Source organism: Neopsephotus bourkii, unplaced genomic scaffold (genome assembly GCF_033783945.1).
Source record: "Neopsephotus bourkii isolate Nb327-2 ecotype Australia unplaced genomic scaffold, CSIRO-AGI_Nbou_v1 NB_818, whole genome shotgun sequence".
Lineage (NCBI taxonomy): Eukaryota > Metazoa > Chordata > Aves > Psittaciformes > Psittacidae > Neopsephotus > Neopsephotus bourkii.
The window spans coordinates 1-21,061 of record NW_026901314.1 but is presented as its reverse complement, the minus strand read 5'-3'; the positions used below and the strand labels follow the sequence as shown (position 1 = coordinate 21,061).

The following is a 21,061-nucleotide window of genomic DNA, read 5'->3' as shown; positions in this document are numbered from 1 at the left end:
CTGCAGCTGCGCACAGGGGAAGCTCTCCTGCTCATGGGTGCTGTGCCAAGAAGCCGCCTGGAGCAACCTGTTGTTTGTCCCCTGCTGCAGCAGAATTTGCTGTGAAAACAAGATAAAAAGGCTGTGAAATCCCTCCAAGAACCACAGCAGCTCCCGCTGCCGGCCACTGACACTCAGCACCATCCTGCCCCATCAGGCACCCATCCTGAAGGAAGCCTGTCAATAAAAACCCTGGGGGTCCTCTCTTTTTCTCATTCCCCAGGTATTTTTGTTGTCCCCAGTTTTTCTAAGGCTTGTCCCAGCTGGAATCAACATCCTTGCCAGCAGCCGGGGCACTGCCATGACCCAGGAGCTCCAGGGCTGTTGTTCCCCTTTCAACTCTGATTAAAAATGAATAAATAAAATCAATCCTTTTCCGTGTCTGGATTCAGACAAGGCAACGCCTCTGTTGGAGGAATGCAAGGGAACAAAAGCAAATCAAGTGTAAAAGAAAAGAGCAACCCAGGGTTTCTGCAGCTTCTCAGCAAGGCAGGGCACTGGGAGGGGGTTCCTCTCCCAAGTGGCAGAGGGTCCTGGGATTCTTTCATCCGTGTCCTTTGTTTAAAGCCAAATTAAAGAGGAAAATGAAGCGAGTGGGGCTTTTCGCCACCTTGTGGTGCCTATTATTCATGAGCCCCAGGCCAGCCAGGCTGGGCTGGTACCACCAGCACCAGCAGCTCCATTTCCCATTACAAGCTAATTGTCCTTTTACTCATTAACTCTGATAGGACTTGCTCATTTTCCTTGGTATTTTTCTGCCCCTCAATCTTTCTCAAGAAGTGCTCCGCAACACAGGACACTGGGTGCTGCCCGTGTTTACAGCATCAGAGCAGCAGTTAATGCTGCCCAGACTCAACCCTTTAGTTTAGGGGCAGCTTCCAAACATCTGGTCTGGTCTCACACATCAACTTCTTCTCCAGCAGAGCCGGCCTGCTCAGGGCTCCCAGGTCCTGTCAGCTCCAGGAAGAAAATGCAATTCTGGGCTTAGTTTTGTAAAGTCACCCAGGGCAAGAATGGCCCAGCCTGCTAAAGCCCAAACAGGGGATGGGTTTATGATGGTTTCTCTTAAAATAACCACATAGGAGCTGCTGAAGCCGGGTTTTCAGCCCAGTGGTCCCAGCCCTCTTCCCAAAGCAAACATTACAGCGCTGAGAAACAGAAATGAAAATTACTGCATGGATTTGCCACGGGCCTAAGCTTGCAGAAATTAAAAATGAGCTGGGCTTCCAAACTTCCTCATTTCCCAGGATCACAGGTTTATTAACAAGTTTCTCAGCAAGGATTTTTTTTACTCTACATCCAACATAAGCCGCAACCTGAAGTGACATGCATATAGCCCTGTTCTGTTTTCCCACCCTCAAAAGGCCTGGGGACAGCAACCCCAGTAAGAAGCACAGGCTTGAACAGGCACCCCCAGCAGCAGCAGACTTGCCATGGCTGCTTTCAAACAAGAGCATAGCAGAGCCCAGCTGCAAACACAGCTCACGTGGAGACCTGTTCTGTGCTGATCACAGGATCGGTTTGCTGAGAAGGGACCTTAAAGCTCATCCAGCTCCAACCCCTGCCACGGGCAGGGAGCCCTTCCACTGGAGCAGCTTGTTCCAAGCCCCTGTGTCCAACCTGACCTTGAGCACTGCCAGGGATGGGGCAGCCACAGCTTCTCTGGGCACCCTGTGCCAGCGCCTCAGCACCCTCACAGGGAAGAGCTTCTGCCTAAGAGCTCAGCTCAGTCTCCCCTCGGGCAGGTTCAAGCCATTCCCCTTGTCCTGTCCCTACATCCCTTGTCCCAAGCCCCTCTCCAGCTTTCCTGCAGCCCCTTTAGGCACTGGAGCTGCTCTAAGGTCTCCCCTTCAGGAGCCTTCTCTTCTCCAGGCTGCCCCAGCCCAGCTCTCTCAGCCTGGCTCCAGAGCAGAGCTGCTCCAGCCCTCGCAGCAGCTCCGTGGCCTCCTCCATCCTCGCTCCAACATTTTCATTTCCTAATGGAGCTTCCCCTGTATGTGGCCTAGTAGAAGGTGTCCCTACCCGTGGCAGGGGGTTGGAACTGGATGTCCTGGTATTGGCTGGAAGAGAGTTACTTCCTATTTCACATTATTCTGCATATGCTCATTAGCACCTTTCCTCTTCACAAAGATCTTCACCAGTTTAAGATTTCCTTACGAACAAGTCTGATCCTAGCCCCTGAGACACATCTTGGAACCCCTCCCAACATTTTTTGGCATCACAGATCAATAATTCAGGAAAGACTGACTCCAGGGATCAGTAGGCAAGCAGTGAGAATGCTGAAAACCTGGAGTTGCTTTGCAAGGTTTACAGGGATTAGTAATTTGCAGTGTGGGTGCTGGTGATTAGGCAAGTCGTCTTGTACCTGAATGATTGAAGGGCATAAGGACCCTCTGTAGAGGCACATTTGTGTGCTCCAATGGAGCAGGGGCATGACATGCACATGAAAAAATATTTGTTCTTCTAACTCTACCCTTTGCATCCTAGCCTCTTGCCTTGGTCTTCATGGGTCAGCTTGATTTTTTTGTGACACAGGCTTGGGGCTCACCTGTGGGCCGGGGCTTTTGCTGGCTGACGCCAAGGCAGCGTTGGATGAGGCCACAGAAGGATGGAGCAAGCTGGGCAGCCACTGCAGCGCCAGCTCTGGAAAATCGCTGTGTGAGCCCCAGCCAGCAATTCCCACTCACCAGCCAGGTGTGAGCTGAGTTTCCCATGCTCAGCCAGTCTCAGCCTAGCGCCTGGGGCAGCCATGGTTCCTTCCCAGGGCTGGATCCAGCCTGCTGCAGTGATGCTGGTCCTGGGGCAGCGATGGAGGTCTCTATCCTCCTGGCATTGATACTAATCAATATGGCTTCTCCCATGGCTTCACAGCACCCGGAGCAATGCCCCAACTACCCATCCTCTCAGCGGCCATCCCCATCCCAGCTCAGTCACCTGCAGGGTGCCAGGGGCTGCATTAAGCCCCTACCCACTTCCCGCTGTGCAAATGACTGCAGGCAGAGAGGTGCTGTGAAGCAAACACCCAGACCTTTTAATGAATGGAACAAGAAACAGGGATGGGGAGAGGGCTGGGGCAGGTCCTTGACCATCAGTGGTGTCTTCTTTGTTGGGGGGACCTTGACCTTGAACAGTGACGACCATGTGACCTTCTCCTGGAATAGTCACGACTCTTCCTTCTGCTTCTTCTTGGATACTGCGGTGATGGCAAGTTGGAATGTGAATGGGAACAACTGCGTGAGCCAGAGTAGCAGCCAGTGCAGGAAGGACCTGATCTTGGCTTGGAGTAGGTATGCGAACTCCTAAAGTAAAATGAAGTACGACAGTGAGGCTGGGATCTTAAAAAACCCACAACACACACACACACAAATGGAAGTTAATTCAAAACAGTCATTCTCGCTAATTTTTTTCCTCCCAAACTTGGTTTGGGCTTTCTTCTCTTTTAGCTGCTAACTTAATGCTACTGCAAATTGAAGAGCTAAACATAGCCTCCAGCAGTATTACTCAAGCCATTATGTAGGTTTCAATTATAGGTTTAAACTAACAATAAAGTTAAACTTTAAACTAACTTTAAACTAACACAGTAAAATAGAGCAAACTGTTCTTACTGACACGCAGGGAATAAGGAATGTCCAGCTGATGGGGGAAGGAACATCAAGGGAATGGTAACAACTAAGGAGGCAGTAAGTAAGACCAAGGATGCAGACCTTCAGGATAACAGAGACCGGAACGCAAAGAAAGCAAAGCCGTACCTCTGCTAACTCAGCACTAGGACCTTGCGAGCATGCGCAAGCAAAAATGTCACTCAGTAAACACAGTAAGGCAGACTGTGGGCGACCATCAGAGACCCCCACTCCGCAAGAAAGCGCATGTGTAATTGAGATGCAGATATTATAATTAGCTCCTGGGAATCTCGTGAGTATGGAAATGCTCTCCTGGAAAGACTGTAAATATGCATGAGTATGCTGAATACAGAGCTGCTGCCGGCAAGGAACGGGCACGCTCACCTTTGCGGAACTGTTTGCGTGTGCGCCCAGCGCTGCAATAAAGAAAGCTGCTTTCTGAAACTCCACATTGAGCCTTAGAGAGTGTTTTTTGTTAATAACAAACTGCTCAAGAGCTGATGTTCTGCGTGTAGTATTGGTAAGAGGTGTGTTAGATGTAGGTAGGAAAAAGAGGATGTGGAATTATTACTTGGACCACAAATTAAAAGAAGGAAGGCGCCTTGGCGGGGCGGGGGGGGGGCAGGTTTGGATGCCGATGGGAAGAGAGCTCTAGCTCCATCATGAGGTGAACAACGAAAGGTGCTCTCCGAGGTATACAAGCTCCTTACACCAAGGAACAGGGGTGGAGGGACTGGTGACTATCACGGTATCGTTTTCTGTGTCAGATTTATGAGCCTGTAAAGAGTTAGCCGCTCCCTATAGGGAAGATCCTGAAAAAGTAACTAAAGTGATGGAGCCGATTATTAGAACACAAGATCCAGACTAGAATGATTTACAAGTAGGACTGGATACTTCGGTAACTTACGATGACAGAGTGCTGGCAAAAGCAAGGGAGGAGGCAGAAAAGATCCATACGCAGGGGGCACAGGGCAGTGTCAGTGGACGACCACTTTCCCTCCACAGACCCTACATGGGATCCAAATGTTCTGCCTGAGCAGGATCTATTAACCAAATATCAGCAGTTGGTTTTGTTTGGAATGAAACATAAGTATAGAGGTAAGGACCCTGAAAAAGGTGCAGCACAGTTATCTTACCTTTTTTATTGGTCAATCAGACCTAGGTATTAAATGCAAGCTGCAAAAACTGGGAGGGACAGACTCTCAGTCACTCAATAAATCACTGGAAATAGCCTGGAGCGTATACAGTAACAGAAGAGTTGAAAGGGAGATGGAAATCATAGGGAGGAAACAAATGTTGTTGGCTGTTGCTCTCACCCAGGAAAGCAGGAAAGGGGGGAGCGGCCTGGGAGGAAGGGATCAGAAAGAAGGGTTACATGGAAAGGCTTGTGAACAGACTGCATGGGTTGCACTTGGAGAATGATCAGAGTGCAGTCTGTAAACAGAGGGAGCACTGGAAGAGAGAATGCCCTCAGAGTGAAAATAAACACCGGAGATTTAGTGGAATGTCAGGGCCTGCCCTGACATACTTTAGATGAAGATTGAGGAGGAGTGGGGGAAGATTCAAAGCCCTCCCCAGCAGAGCCCCTGGCTACAGTTAGGTTGGGGAATGATAAAGGAAAATTTCTTGTAGAAACAGAAGCTACTTTTTCTGTTCTAAATTCTTGTAAAGTGCAACTTATCTATATAGAAGCTTCTATATAGAAAAGCTATCCCTAACAAATCTATACCAAAACGAAGGACTAACGTGACACAGAAACAGGCTCTTCTCTCTCCAACTGAGAGAAAGCAGCTTGGCCGTTTGAGATGACTAAGTGGAAACAATTCAGAATTGTCATAAAACGACAGCACTGATTTTTCCAAGAACTGCCTCAATCAGTATCAACTATGTTGTTAGAACAAGAATGTTGGACGCTGATTTCTACTAAGAACCCCATTTCTTCAGCCCTACTCAGCCAGTAATGCAAAACTTTCCATCTGATTCTTTCATTGTTTAATTTTTATATGTACTTATGGTTTTCTCAAAAAGCATCCTTCTTTCAGTCTTCTTTTTAATCATGTACCAGAGTTTTAGTTGAAATAATCTTGCTGCAAGCACGCATCCCCTTTCTTATAGGCAATTCAGACTGAGCCATTCAAAAATCAGTTACCAGTTGTATTCCCCGCAGCTCTCTGTGCACACTTATTTGATTATCGATCAGCTGTTGTCTAAGTCATACATTACAGCCTAGGTTACCAGTAGTTACATATTGAATTTCTATAGCATACTTACAGTTCATAGCTTGTTCTGGAGTGGATGGTACTGTCTGCCCTCGGAGGACCTTTTGGAGAGGGGAGAAGAAAAAGTAAAAAGACCCATTCAGCTTATCTGAAGGTAATTTTTTAACACAAGTTCTAAAGCTATCATTACTTACCAGCTGTGGGTACCGATTGCCCTTGGGAGCCCAGAAGACTTGGTAGCGCTAGCTGTCTTCGTACAGGAACTTGAGAGCCCTTGTGAATAAAGGCAAACAGCTGCAAAATAAGCTCTACTGAAATCCTGGAGTCACCGCATATGTGGAAATAAAGCTTACCTTCTCTTCCAACAAGCTGCGGATTGACAGAGAGGAAGATGGAGGCAGTTCAGCGGCAGTCACCAAAGCAGCAGGAGGGATAACAGTCGTGAGTGGTGCTGCAGGTGGTGGCGGCGGCTGCTGCTGCTGCTGAATCTGCTTACGGAGCCTTTTTGTGTAGCCAGCTCCATTTCTGAAGTTGTTCACAGCCTAGAGGCAGAGGAACATTTTATAAAGGTAATCTGAAACTTCAGCAGATACACCAACAAAACCTCCACGGAGTAAAATGACTCGTGTACTCCTGGAAATGCTATCAATCCTAACAGCATTCGACCACAGCTATATAAACACACCGCATTCAACACTGATGTCAATGAGGGTTAACTCAGGGTATCTGTATTTAAAATACTTCAGTGTTAACACCAAATTTGAAAGTGAGGTGATTGTGTTAAACAGAAGCGTGACCTGAATTTGTCAGATTGTCTCTAAAGAGCTGTCAGAGATAATGTGTTTGAAAAGTAAATTTAGCCTTATTCAATTTAGCCTTGCTTAAGGCTAAATTAATGTTACAGTAATATTGTCTTCTCTCTCAGCTCCTTACAAGCTCTTTGTACAACTGATGTAAAACTCATCACACTACCTGGCGTAGGCTCTGGTTGGCAGCTAAAGCATCAGGAGAAACATCTGTCTGATGACACGCTGGGCATGTAAATTCCTCAGACTCCAGCAATGCTGTTCTAATACCTGTGCATAATTAGTATAATCACAAGACAATAGTTTTTAGCCAAACTAAGGAAAGTTGTTGGGTTCTAACCAAAACACGTGTATGATTCATTGGTGAATGTGGTCTTGAGGGTACAGCATGAAGCTACAAATATTCAAGAGTGTAAAAAATTACTAGCATGCAGCAAATAGTTCCACAGTTTTGACATTTCACTGTTGTAGTATTTGAAGATGGAGTGTGGGCTGTGTCTTCATGATTCAACTCATCCTTTCTCCACTGTCCACTACAGCAAGAAGTCATGGACCCCAAAGTTAATGAACAAAGCACATCTCAAAAACAAGCATTGGTAGCTCTGAGTTCTGAAGGTTTGAACCAGCTCTCCCATGGAGAAGAATATGGATTAAATGCCTTAGTATCCATTTGCTGTAGACCACAGTCAGTCACCAGAGATGGCTGTATAATTTTGTGTGAGAGAAAGGGCTGTGGACAAACATTTGATACCTAATACTGTAATCACCTGCACAGTTAGGCACTCCTCTGCATGTAAAGAGGATGTAACTGGATCTGTAGAAAGAGAACCAGGTTTTCTGCCTTTTCTTTTTTGGTGTTTTGGGTTTTTTTTTTCTTTATACGAGACGAGTCCTTTCCTAGTCAGGGTATACTTAGGTTTTAATTAGAACAGGTAACAAAGTAATCTTGTTATCTGCTATGTTTGCTTTCAGAAGATGAGATGTGATGTTTTGAATTAACAATATGGGAATAACAATTACATTCGTCACAATAACTGCTTCTACAGAAGGGAAGAATAGCTGCATCAGTTATTATATCTTTACAAATGAGACATAACAGCTCATCCGGAATAGGACCATCAGAAGAGGAGGAGGATGGCTCCTCTGGTAAAAATGGAGGCCTTTCCCCTTTCCTCTAGCATAAGCTTCCCTGGAGGGCGTGTGGGGAAGAAAAAAGAACAAATTTAAAGATGGGTAAAGGAATACTTTTCCGAGTTTTGCATTTTATCAAAGGAAGATACTGGACAGAATTCTTCTCACTCCACGTTAGCCTTCTGAAGTGTAGGCACTGAGCTGAAACTACTTTTCTACAGCCATAACTCTGTAAAATAAAAACTCGGAGGGGGAGGAAATCTCAACCCAACAGCTATTGGTTACAGTTTTGTAAGAAGCGTTTGAAACATAAACCAGAAGCAAAATGAGCTCTCAAAGAGAACGAGTCCCCTGCCAACACTACCAAAATGTTTTGCAGAAATACAGATCCCTGGTGCACCACAACCTGAACCAGCTTCCAGGGGCATGACAAGTATGAATGACCACCCTCTTTTTTAGAGGGGTAAGTGTCACAGGTCTTAAGGTTAAAATGCAAGGACTGCGCTTCCTCTCCCGTAATTACAGATGCAGTCCAACTTGGTGGCATGGCCACTCAGATGTTTATGCATGCTTTCTCTCATTCGCTTTTTGGTCAGTCCAATTAATTCCATACTTACGCATTAATAACCGGTATTGCATATTTGCCAGTGTTTGTCAGCATTGCACCCTTAGTGTTGGGATCTTTCACCTCTATCATGAAACTACTTGGAATTCCTGTGCTCCTTTTCAGTCTGGGAACAGACTGGACATTTTTGTCCTGTTAGGAAAAGAAATGCAGACATACCTCATCTTAAGACCTACACTTAAAATGACAGTTCAGTGATGACTGTAAGAAGCAAAACCCTTTAAATCCTCTCCTTTTACCCAGCGTGAAGGTTGTTCAACTGAAATACTTCTTTTCCTAAATGAACATGGCCAGGATGTTCCTAAGTCAGCTATTGCTCCTAAGTCAGCTTCTCAGGGAAGTGGTGGAATCACTGTCCCTGAAGTGTTCAAAAGAACACATAGATGAGGCCCTTAGTGACATGGTTCGTGATGGATTTGTCAGTCCTGAAGTATCAGTTGGACTTGATGCATCTCTTCCAACCTAGTTGGTTCTCTGATCCTGTGAAAGGCTTCAGCAGAGTTTTGATCTGAGTCGACATTCTTTGGCTTAACAACAGGTTTCTTAAGGGTGAAACATCCCTTGCCTCATGATGCACTGGGAGAAGAGATACAAACCTGCTCCCCCGCTCCTCCCCCCCAGAAGCACAATTCAGAGGGAAAGCTTAAGTCAGGGCTCTGGGTCAGCCACTGGAGAAACATCTATTCACCAGCTATAGATGAAGCTTGAATTCATACCTCATGAGTATACATTCAGGGACTAATGTTAAAGGGCATGAATACTCAACCAGGGACTTGTGTCAGTAAAACACACAAATATTCAGTAGATGGGGTCAACAGAAGCATCTTGATTTCGTACAAAATCCTGAAAACGTGAACTGTCATTAAAAAGAGCTAAACCAGAAACATTTCCAGTAATATTGAAATACATAAAAATATGCATGTAAACTCACAGGTGAAAAGATCTATGGACTTACTTCAGGCCTGTGGCTTAGAAAAAAGAAAAAATTACATTTATAATCCCGGCTTTCCCTTGAACTTTGAAGGGCTTTTCAGCATTGCCATGTAACCTCTGTATTTCCCCTCAAGAGTTCTCAATACGATTATTCCTGTATTTGGTACTTGACTGCCATGGTCAGAAATTAAACAAGGTCAGAAAGTAACACCGGAAGTCCCCAAAACCTTACCCCGTTTCTTGGGCAGTCCTTTCTATAGTGGCCAGGTTTTCCGCAGTGAAAGCAAACATACGATGGTGGAGGTGTACCCAAGGGCTTCTTCCTGTAACTGAAAAGGTTTCAGGAAGAAAAAGGTGTGCATGTGTCTCTACACAATTTTTCCCATAATCATCAAAGGACTGATTTGACATTATCGACACTTACTTGACTGGATCATATTGACGGGCAGACTGTATCATCATGGCTTTTATTTTATCTTCTTCAGAAGCATTGGCTTCAGCCAGGTTGGCAGTCTGTTTAACACGGAATTATTTGACACACACATTAGAAACACATGCAAGCTCACCCAGCCAAAGACAACACCGCTTGCTCAGTCCTGTAAAGGGCACCACAATGCTAGCTGATGTTGCCTGAAAACAGATGCTTCTATAAAACACTGTTGTCCTGAGCGTGCGCTGAGGAGACTTTGTGCTTCTACAGGATGCTTATGTGCCCGCTAGCCTACTTGAAAAGAGCATTCTTGGGCACTCAAAACCTTAGGCTTGACATAGACTTGTGTAACTGACCCACTTTTCTTCCAAGTGGACTGAAGTGATCAGTAAAAGAAATGACCTAGCAGTAGTTTTCAACTGGTTTTGAAGCTCCAGCCCATTTGAAGGAGGAGATAGCTACTGTGCATCTAATTGAGAAAGATTTCTGCAAGTTATAGTATTTACATTTTGCAGCACTAAAAAGAACACACAGTGTTAGTGGCAGGGCTGTAGTTTTTGCTTGCTGAAACTTAGCATCAGACACAAAAGCACTGAAAGGAATCTTTCTGATCCCTCAGCAAGACACAAGGTTCTTTTCAGTAGAAATGTGACCATCATGTCCTGTAGGCAATCCAAACTGCACTGACCCCCTACTAACTTCTTCCTACTAAGGGATTTAACTACAGAGAGCACAACCTGCAGGCTTTTCCAGGGGACTGTGTCCTTTTAATGGACATATTGTAATACCACTTACGTGCAGAACTAGATCTTGAAGCCAGCTGATTTTTCTGGTGTTTTTATTACACACTAGTCCATACACAAGAAAGGTCTAAGGGAGTGCCTGTAAATGATTCGGACCTCCAACCACCCATCTTTCAGATCAACCACGTACGTCTTCACTTCTACACGCATTCGTTCACAAGAGCAATCAACCAGTTTCTGCATTTTATTAAATGGCTTGTTAATATACACAGTTTTTTCTTACCAGTTATACGATCCAGATGGACATCTATGAAATCATTTCCATTAACGTTTACAGGAAACTTTGCAGACGTTTTGACTGATTTGTTCAAACCCAAACAGTTCACAAAACATAGCCAAACCTCACAAAACGTTACTAGCAATAGACCAAAATTCAACTATGACATTTACTGCACTCTAATAATAAAACAGAAACTAGTTCACAGCACACTGCCCCTGTGCTAAGCCAGCCTGAATAATGTGTTTCGAGCAAGTAACAGTTTTGAGCTGCCTTATGTGTTGTTCGTGCGTTTCTCAAAAGATTCAATGTGCACACCACAGTTTTCCACATTTGAGAGTAAAACTTCACATGGGTTTACAGAACCAAGACACGCAGGGACAGCCGAAGGCCCCAGATTTCATTTCTTCAGCGAGAGAGGGAAGATGCTGCCGGTGGGAAGACCTCTCGTTCTTAGAAATGAACTCCTGCCTCTCTTCTTAGGAGAAAGAACTAACTCCCATCTTTTCCATTTAATTGGCTAGCGCTACGCTTTTTCACAAAGGGCGGTCATTAGTGTCCTGCCAAAGTTACACAGTGTTGAGCCAAAACAGCAAGCAGTTCCACCCCAAAACAGGCCATTGCAACATTTTCAGCTGGTCACATCTGCTAACACACCGTAGATACACACTGGTACATTCCCCTAAACAATCAAGTACACAATTTACAGAGTTGACACAGTCTGCACGCAAACAAATTTGATTGCATTCTCCACTGTCCAGAGGCTGGAATTCACGGGACTGTGCCGTGTTCAAAGAATGTTTCTATGCCTCGAATGACCAGAAATTCAAAACCAGCCATGCCTTTGTCCAAGTTCCAGAAACACTTCTACTTCAGCTGTTGCAAACTGCCCTGAAATGTCCATACCACACAGCCAATTAAATTCTTTTGTAAAAATGCTGTTAGATTCCAACACAAACTTAATGAAACATAGGAAAAACAGTAAACAGCTTTTGAGGTACTGCTGCTTTATGTCCTGAAGATGAGTTACGCTGCAACATTATGTTGAGGCTGAGAAGGTACTCCCCTTCTGTCTTCCCAAACTGGCAAGTACTCTTTACAGCACAGTATCAAATTAGACATACCTGTTAAACTAAATACTTTATTAAAAATTAAAGTTTTGTTCACGTTACAACAGTTATCCATCTATAGACTGCAAGTGAGGCTTAAAAATATGAAGGAAACACTTATTTTTAAGTATTTTACAACAATACAAATATACACACCTTTAAAAGCTGGGCCAGAGAAAGAGATGCAGAAGGCTCATCATTCACCTGTTCAGCAAAAAATAAACGCATATTCAAGTTCTATAATCAAAACATAGCAAGAGTTAACCTCTACTGCAGTCTGAAAATCTAAATCTGCACTCTATCCTCTGCGTGTCACTGAAAGAGGCATTGCCAACCTACTGCAATTTGTATTTGTTCAGAATAAAGTCCAAACCTGTGACAGCTGAAAAGTGCCTATGTGGCTAATGAGACGAAACTAAACTAACCAACTCACTGGAGATGGACTTACTGCTCCAGAGTACCTCAGAGAGGGGCCCTTGTGAAAAATGCTGAAGTTTATTTGAGAAGGAAGCATCACTACAGGAAACTTACTTGCAGTGTAGTTTGTAAATTAGTCAGCTAATGTCTCATCATTTAAACATGCATTTATACAGTTATGCTTTGACGAATAACTGCAAAGATGCCAAACTCACCATACCCCACCAAACCCAAACACCAATCTGAACCACCAGCCATAAAAGTAACCTGCCAATTTGTCTAGGAAAAAAAGAAACTGCTCAAATTACTGGGAAAAAAAAAAAAAAGGTGTTTACTATGACAGAATAGCCTATAAAAATGGAGAAAAAATATTTCTTGTATTTTAATAGACCACAGGACACACTCTCCAAATCAGTTTGGGAAGTGTGAGAATTTTTGTTCTTCTTTCTATCAGACCAAACCCAATCTTTCCTGACGATGAAAGCATGGATTCAAAGCACAGTCATGGCATTTTTTCCTCCATTGCAAACATACTCCTCCCTCCCAGCTGCCTACGCCTGTAGCTTGCCACAATGAAGTCCTCAGGCCGCTGGTTAGGAATGGGCCGCAGTGTTTGCAGAGAACTACTGCTGAAGTGCAGTTTGTACAAAAAGCACAGAAAAGGCTGCACAAACTCACAACATTACTAACTATAGGCAGACAGATCTCGAACGTGGCACCAAGTTCAATTGTGCACACCTGGAACCTGCGTGAACTAAAGATGATCAGGCACTATCTGCACAACACAAAGTCACACAGGACATATCCTAGCATATGCAATAGGAAATACCATGCATTACTAGGCATAAATCCCAACATTCACATCAGAACTCTGCAAATTGATGGCGTGACTCAGTTTTCACTATGATGAATCAGTGCATTTGAATTACACTCTGGACTGTGTTTTACTAGAAGACAGATGAAGTTAATGTTTGGAAAATTAATACAAGGCTACATTGTTTAGAATTCAGTGCAGTGCGTAGAAAAACAGGTTAGATCGGGTCTTTACATACTGCTTCTGATGTTCTGCTCGCTGGCTCCGTTCGACTTCTAGGAGGAGACAGAAAGGTGATCAGAACTTAAAATAAAGCACTTGTACCCAACAGAAAGCACCAAAAATCAATTATAAATCCCGAACATCAAAACATTATGTTCCCATAGTCTAGGGAATATGGAAATTTATTTGTGTACACAAACTGTTATCTCTTGGTCATTCAGTGCAACTAAAAAACCTCCAAAATCCCATTTCTACTTTGTCACAAAGTCAGACTTACAGATACAGAACACAACAGTGCAAAAGAAAGTCCTCAGATATTTTCTCCGCCACATCAGTATCAAATATATCAAGTCTCTAGTACAGCTTTGTGTTCTTAAATAATCAACCCTCAAACTATGAACGTAGCTTCAGGCAATCTGTACACCCCTAGTATTACAAACAGGTGTCACATACAGTACTTTAGTTTCTATGGCAGAACAGTGATAGTCCCAACACTTCAAAGGGCAAGTTTACGTCAGTGAAAAAAAATCAGTCATCTGACAAAGAAATAAAAACTGTTAGCAGCTTAGTTTTAGAAGAGTGTTTCTTTATGGAAGCCCAAGCACTGTGTTCAGGTATCTACCATGCTTAGCTGTGAAAGTGCCAAAGTACTAGACATGTTACATACGCTTTATTGACTAAAAATTGGAGTAGAAATGTCACCTGAAAGAAGCTGCTCCAGGGCTTTTGTGTGACTGAGGAGCCCTGTGACCAAAAAAAAAAGTCTTAATTGCACTGCACTGCAGAACTCTCTTCGCTATAAAAGCCATAAAAGCGAACACATATAACAAGGAATCTCTCCACGCAGACAAAACAGGATCTACAACTTGGTTCGCATAAAAATTAACCCCTAGAACAAACCCTATAGAAACATTTTAAAAGTTTCCATTGTTGGAGTTTGAACCCCGTATCCCAGCAGGCCTAAAAACATAAGTCTGCTTTGGGACCGATACATGAAAATCTACTCAGTGACAACAAAATCTAACAGAAGCTTTAACAAGAAAGATACAATCTGAATGCCTCAAATGCATCACAACAGTTCACACACTGAAACCAACAGCCAAGAATGCAATGCTGTGTGGACACTTACGGAACATCTGTTTTGCCGGTAGCTTTAACTCCTTTAACTCCTCCAGCAGGGATTCTTTTGACAATTACCGATGAGTTTTTAGGAATCAGGGCATCTTCTGTGTATTCTGAAACCAACAGAAGTACAGAAAAAAACATTCAAAAGGACATGTATTAATACATAATTAACTACATAGTGCTTCAGAGAAGGCCTCTACAGATACAGAAGCCAAATTTCGTATGTAACATCGTGCCTTCATTGTCTGAACGCACTAACAGTACCTTTCAAGACATTTTCAGGTTTGATAACCAAACACCAGCAGCTAAATCTTTTTTTAAAAACAGTTTGAATGCCAGCAGGAAAGGGTCTCAGAGGTCACTACAGGACAGCCTGCTAATACAGGGGGGGCTTTCCTGAACTAACTGAGGTTGCTTTTGCTTCTATTAGGCTACAAAACCAATAGATCTCTGGAGAAAAACAAACCACCACAAAGTCTCACCTGCATAAAGCAGGTTCTAAAGTCTGACTAGCTTGCTCAGAAACAAGCCAGGCATTAGTAAAAGCATGAAAACTCAGATCCACTGCTTTCACCACTGTTAACTGGGTCACTTCTGCTGCTGGTGCTCCAGAGTGAAAGAATGCAGAAGACAGCCTGCCACCTTTCTCTGTTTCTTGGAGCTTAATCCATCCAAAGCCACACTTCTCATCTGCTCAGTGCTTTACATTTGCTTGATCAAGTCTGACACTAAGACTAGATCCAGCCACACCTAGGCTCCATCAGGAGTTTAGAAAGCCAGGGGGTCCACTCTGAACATTGTGTCTCAGTGGGAGGGCTTCCTTTTTTCATCTTTGGTTTCCATGAAAATCATTTTAGCTGGATTCTACCTTGATTTTCTTTTTTGACATGCCATTAGACATGAACCATTGACCAAGCCTGAGACTAAGGCTAGATCTAGCTTCACCTAGGCTCCCCTCAGGGGTTTAGAAAGCTCGGGGCTCTCTTCTGGACATTGTGACTCAGTGTGCACATTTGACAAACTGGTGTAGCCAGCAGGATGCTCAATCAGGTTTCATGACTCCACCCCACTTAATCCCTGGCACTGCTTACCCTCTTGGTGCTCCTGCCAGCTGGCAGGATGGGCCTCAGGCTCACTCGTGCTATGTGCGGATGAGCCATAAAAGGCAGAATGTGGCTTCTGCTGGCTGCGGCCATCATGGGGTGCTCTGCAACGTCGCCAGCCAGGACATCCCCAAAGCCCAGCACATGCTGCGCACACGTACCTTCTTTGGTCTGGGCATTGCTGATCTGCAGGTCACAGTTGGCTGCCTTCAGCTTCTCCTTGCGCATGATCTTGCACTTAAGGTCGCAGAGGGAGATGTTGAGGCCACTGAAGGTGACCGTATCATAGTTCAGCTTGGAGAAGAACTTGTAGTGGATGCAAGACATGGTCGGGGCCAGGCAGCGCCTGCTCCACTACCGTGTCTAGCTCGGCAAATGACAGGTAGGCGTTCAGAGGCTGCAGCACTCTGCCACAGCCAGGCCCTGACACATCAGGCAGCCTCGGCTGACAGAGCCTCAGGCCTCCATCGTGGCGTAGTGAGGCCCTGGCTTTGCCACCTAAACAGCTCCAGGCTATGGCCCTCAGCAAGTGAGCTGTGCTGTGTGTTGGCACCTGCCCCAGTCCTACTCAAAGCCCAGGGGGGGAGAGTTCCCCAAAGCCCTAGCTGGCCTCAGTGTCCTCTCCCGCATGCAGCACTCTGAGGCCTGACCAACCTCTACGGCGACTCAAGCACCTCTGCCCCAGTTGCCACAACACAGCACACCCAGGCGACCCAGCGCATTGTGACAAAAGGCTCGTGTCATGCGCAGGTCCAAGCTCCCCCACCCAAGCAGGGGGACCCGTCACACCTGGGCCTGTCACCGCCCTGAGCTGCTCCTGGCCCTGCTGTCACCCCATCCTGACCTCACACAGTGACCACCCTGTCATCCCCACGCTGTCACTACAGTGACCCTCCCTTCAACATCCAGCCAGGGTGAAACATCCTGGGCCAGATGCAGTCCCTCTGTGGTGCTCAGCTCTCCGTGCCACGGAGCCAGCAAAGGCAGGGGACATAACGAGGTGCTTGAGCGCATCTTAAAGAATCAGAGACTTCAGTCAAAGCAGCCAATGACCATTTATGTTTATTGCCATCAACCAATGGACTTCCCCAGTGTCACACATCCAGAGTTGCTTGAACTCTGCAGGAAAGGACTAAAAAGTAGCAAATGAACCACCAGCACTGGGAGAGGCCCAGGACAGAATCAGTATCTCTTCTGATCCCCTCACTCTTAACTACTGATAGCTACAGGAAAAAGTGTTGCAGCCCTCTGGCAGAATGTAGCTCTAAATTCCCCCCTCTCTGTAACAGCTTTTGTATCACAGTGAGGGGTTGCAAAACTAGAACAAGCTATATGGCAAACATGTCAAGGCAATTAGAAAAAGCCATTCCTGAAAGCGCAAACAGCATTATAGCCCTACAGGAAGAAACCAAATCCTTATCACAAATGGTAATACGGAATCAATCAGCTCTAGACCACCTTTTAGAACTACAGGACAGAGAATGTGCATGACAGAGCATGTGCAGTATTGACTAATAGCCACTGGGGTTTTATGTGAATCAGTACCAGAACAACAAAACTGACAGGAACAAGATAAAGCCTCGTTTAAAACTATTACATGAAGTAAGGCAGGGATTTCCACTAAACCCATTTGGGTGGCTAACTTCCTGACTCCCAACAAAGATAGAGGACTGTGAACTAAAAGGAGCTGAATTGATGTAGTCCCTCTCTTGTTTTGCTTTGTAACGATGTATGTCCTCAGTGTTGTGTGACCTTATGGACACAACTTACGCCTTGAACAGTGAATAGGACAGTGTGACCCTAAAGGTCACAAGGAGGGACTGTCAGGAAAATCTCTTTCCCTAACTATTATAGCAATTGGTCTTTCGACTATGAAGCTGGATGAACTTTCTTCAGGTACATATAGTTGACACTGTAAGCTGTATAGCTGTGGTTCAGTCAGCACAACTGAAGAACCCCAGCTCACTGCAACGGGGAGAAGAACAGCCCCAACTTTGAAGAAGAAAGGATACCTCTGCACTACCCAGAACAGAGCAGCAGCCCAGCCCCTCTGACATCTCAGTGAAACCCTTCCCTCACCTCGCAGCACAGAGAAGGTACAGCAGCAAGACCAGCTGCAGGGATGTCTTGGTCAAGAAAGCAGCAGACGGAGGACAACGCCACACAATTAGAGCTGCTTTGCAAAACAGGAGTACATGTGTGTGTTGAGTAGGCACTGGTCAAACCACTGAGCGCTTGAAAGGTGTAAGAACCACAGCCTGTTTAGTCTAGAGAAGAGGCGACTGAGAAGGGATTGTCATCAATACATATAAATATCTGAAAGGCAGGTGCCAAGAGGATGGTGCCAGACTCCTTTCAGTGCTACCCAGCGACAGGATGAGGAGCAATGGCCATAAACTAAAGCACAACAAGTTTCATCTCAACACGAGGAAGAACTTCTTTCCAGTGAGGGTGTCAGAGCACTGGAACAGGGTGCCCAGGGGGGCTGTGGAGTCCCCCTCTCCGGAGACATTCCAAAACCAGACACATTCCTGTGTAACTTGCTCTGTGTGGCCCTGCCTTGGCAAGGGGTTGGACTGGAAGATCTCCAGAGCTCGCTTCCAACCCTAACAATTCTATAATTCTGTAAAACCACGCTCAGGATGCCCCACAATTTGACTGGTACACCTCATGGCCATGAACAGAGAATTACTCTTGAAATTCTGTATTTTGTGTCCTAGCCTCTCTCCTTGGATAGCACATGCCAGTGGAAGAATTTTAGACGCTACTCCTCTCCCCGGTCTGAAAGGTGTCCTCCAAGGCACTGCCCCTGTGGAGGCCCAGAAGCCTTCTGTTCATGGGGGGACACTTTACCTCCATCATCGCACTGTCCTCCCAGGAAATGATCACTCTGCAAGGAGTCTCACTGAAAACGTAACTTGAATAGGACTGCTGTGTGATGTAGGTCAGGTTGGCTATGGGGAATGGCCAAGCCATTCTGTGGTGAACTGGAGACAGTGGCAGAAAGTCCAGGGTACCCAGCTGCCAGTACTGGGGCTCAGCAGGCTGCAGGACACACAGAAATCCCCAGCTGCTCACCAGTGCTGCTGACAGACATCAGGGTTTCTTGAGATGCCACTGCTGGTCAGAAGGCTACGTGCAGCAAAACATCTGCCTGCGTGATGAGGCCTAAAGCGGAAAAACACAGTTAAAACAGCATCCACATGCACAAGGGAACCCTCCAGCTTCTCCCCCCCAAAATCAACTGCATCCTTAGATGAAGCAGACAGAGGCTTCAGCAACAAGCCCAAGAACTTACGACTTGTGCTCCTGACCACCTATTTTCAGTGCATGTTGCAAATGCTCTCAGGCAGCTCACTACCCTGATCCAGGTTTTAGAAAGCTGCACAACTACAAACCTCCTCCACTTACACCCTGAGCCACAGAAAAGCACACACAGGGCAAGTGGGATGTGCTAACTCCCTGGTTAAGACATTCACTGCTCACTGGGCTGCTCCAGGTAGTTGCACTGGCATGAAAAGGACACTTTGTATCAGCAGCACATCACACCTTTGGTGGTCGGGGTCCACTACAAAGATGGTTTCCGTTCTGTCACATCCTCTGAGCTTTAACAGCTGGCAGAGCTGGTTCACCCAGGGTCTCGGTACCACCCAGGCACATCACCTGCAGTCCAGCAGTACAGCTGAAAAGACATTGATGGCCTGCGTTAACACACTGTCACGCAGCTGGGATGTAAATACTGCCAAATCATCTCTCAGTTGCAGCAGAGTACCAAATTTAGCAAAATTAGCCTTACTCCTGACGAAGCTTTCCTTACAGACAGCTCATCTTCTTTGTTTATAAACTATAGTAAAGACCTGTTCTAGCATGAAGACTCAAACCCTGCCGGCAGTGAAGCAGCCGTTCAGACAAGCTGCACTATTTTTTCCCTCATTCCTCCTTCCTTCACAGGAATCAATCCCTACCAAAAGTACCAAAAGCTCTGCACAAAGACTGCATAGAAAAGCCAACTGCAAGTGCCTTTACCTGCTACTATTTTATCAGGCAGCGTTCTGGGAAGAAACTAGCTTTTCCCGCTAGTTTTGCTACAGCTTCACTACCTTTGAAGACAACGCTTGTTACATTTACCAAGCCAAGGCAACCTCATAGCTCAGCAAAATCATGCTGCCTGTAAGAAACCTTCACCATAAGGTGAAGACAGGCACGCTATAGGAACAAGTTACTCTCAAGAGACTCTTTCAACCGCTCTTCCCTTTGCTTACCAAAGTTCACAGAGCATTAGAAAACAACAATGAAAAAGCAGGGCTCTCTCTCCTGTTGACAGAAGCCATTATACCACGTGTTCAGTCCAACTCCAGTGTGAACCCCAGAATAAGAAATGCAGTCTTCAAGTTTCTGGAAAAAAAAGGAAGAGCTTTGAAGTGGCAAGACCAGAGAATGTTCATGAAAGCAGCACCAGCACCCAAGTACACATGCCTTATCACAGACCACCCACCCTATTACCAAAGTGAGTGATGCCATCAGTATACTTGCAGCTCAGGGTCTTATGATCATGAATTAGTGCCAGCAAAGTCAGCTGGAACTGGAGACAGGAAGGAAACCAGATGCGATCGGTCTCATTTCATTCAAGCTCAAGTAAGTTCAATTTCACATTGACTGGGATTCACAGCAGGTGCCAGGCAACAACAGGACACAGATCCTCCAAGAAAAGCACAGGCAGCAGGACAGGTGAGAGAGAGGGAAAAAGGGACAGGAAGGCAGGACAAAGGCAAAGACAGGCAAAAATAAGAGATGGGGAGCAGGCCAGAGTTGGAGGTAAGAAAGCCAGGGCTGGGTAGCAAGACAGAGAGATGGAAGGACAAACAACACACTGTGCTGCTGGCTGAGAAATACCAGCGACAGAGAGCAGGACAGAGTCGTGGTGGTGGGGAGCCCTAAGAGGAAGTATGACAGAAAAATGGGGGGGACAGGGCAAAGACAGGGAGCAGGAGGGAAACAGAGAAAATGAGAGGGACGGAGCAGGGCAGAGGCAGAAAAAGAAAGGAAAGAAGAGAAAGGCAGCAGAACTAAAAGAAAGAGAGAAAAGAGCAGGGACGGAATGCAAGACAAAGTGATGGATCAGAAAATCCTGATGGGCTTCAGGCTCAAGATGAAGGAATGAAAAAAATGGGAATTCAGTCAGCTGATTGGAGCTAGCCCAGCGAGAGCCGCAGCCAGCACGCTACAGCGATATCGAGGTTCTACCGAGATCAGGAAAATCAGAGGGGATAGCGCAGAGCCATCGCGATTCCCGACATTTCTCGACATTTCCTGATCCCTGAAGTCCCAGCAGCCCTTGCGAGAGAGCGGCTGACGTGGCGGGGGGGCGTTCCCACGGTGACAGCGACCACCCCCCTGCCCCTTGACTTGAAAAAGCCTTTGAGAGGGCAGCCCCACATCGCTGCCCAC

General features: G+C 45.7%; 1 protein-coding gene and 1 long non-coding RNA gene across 2 annotated transcripts; both read right to left on the bottom strand.

Annotated features, from left to right (window-relative positions):
- Window positions 1-5,954: 5,954 nt before the first annotated feature.
- LOC133213435 (uncharacterized) lies at window positions 5,955-7,097 on the bottom strand. The gene is made up of 3 exons (XR_009725815.1): window positions 6,851-7,097; window positions 6,232-6,420; window positions 5,955-6,151 (listed from the first exon to the last, which is right to left on the bottom strand). It is a non-coding gene; the product is annotated as an uncharacterized LOC133213435 (long non-coding RNA).
- Window positions 7,098-7,755: 658 nt separating this feature from the next.
- On the bottom strand, window positions 7,756-14,123 carry LOC133213440 (E3 ubiquitin-protein ligase RBBP6-like). Its single transcript, XM_061355653.1, has 7 exons — window positions 14,088-14,123; window positions 13,402-13,438; window positions 12,089-12,169; window positions 9,798-9,886; window positions 9,606-9,702; window positions 8,433-8,572; window positions 7,756-7,873 (listed from the first exon to the last, which is right to left on the bottom strand). The coding sequence occupies exons 3-7, from the start codon at window positions 12,158-12,160 to the stop codon at window positions 7,756-7,758; spliced, it is 516 nt and encodes a 171-aa protein (XP_061211637.1). The 5' UTR covers window positions 12,161-12,169; window positions 13,402-13,438; window positions 14,088-14,123.
- Between the last annotated feature and the right edge of the window lie 6,938 nt (window positions 14,124-21,061).

Bases quoted from the DNA above. Each gene is read 5' to 3' on its own strand.
- LOC133213440 (XM_061355653.1), bottom strand. From the start codon at position 12,160: ATGCGTTTATTTTTTGCTGAACAGGTGAATGATGAGCCTTCTGCATCT. The intron at 9,887-12,088 runs GTGTGTATATTT...CGTGTTAAACAG, and splicing joins CTCTGGCCCAGCTTTTAAAG to ACTGCCAACCTGGCTGAAGC. The intron at 7,874-8,432 runs GTAAGTATGGAA...CACGCCCTCCAG, and splicing joins GCAATACCGGTTATTAATGC to GGAAGCTTATGCTAGAGGAA.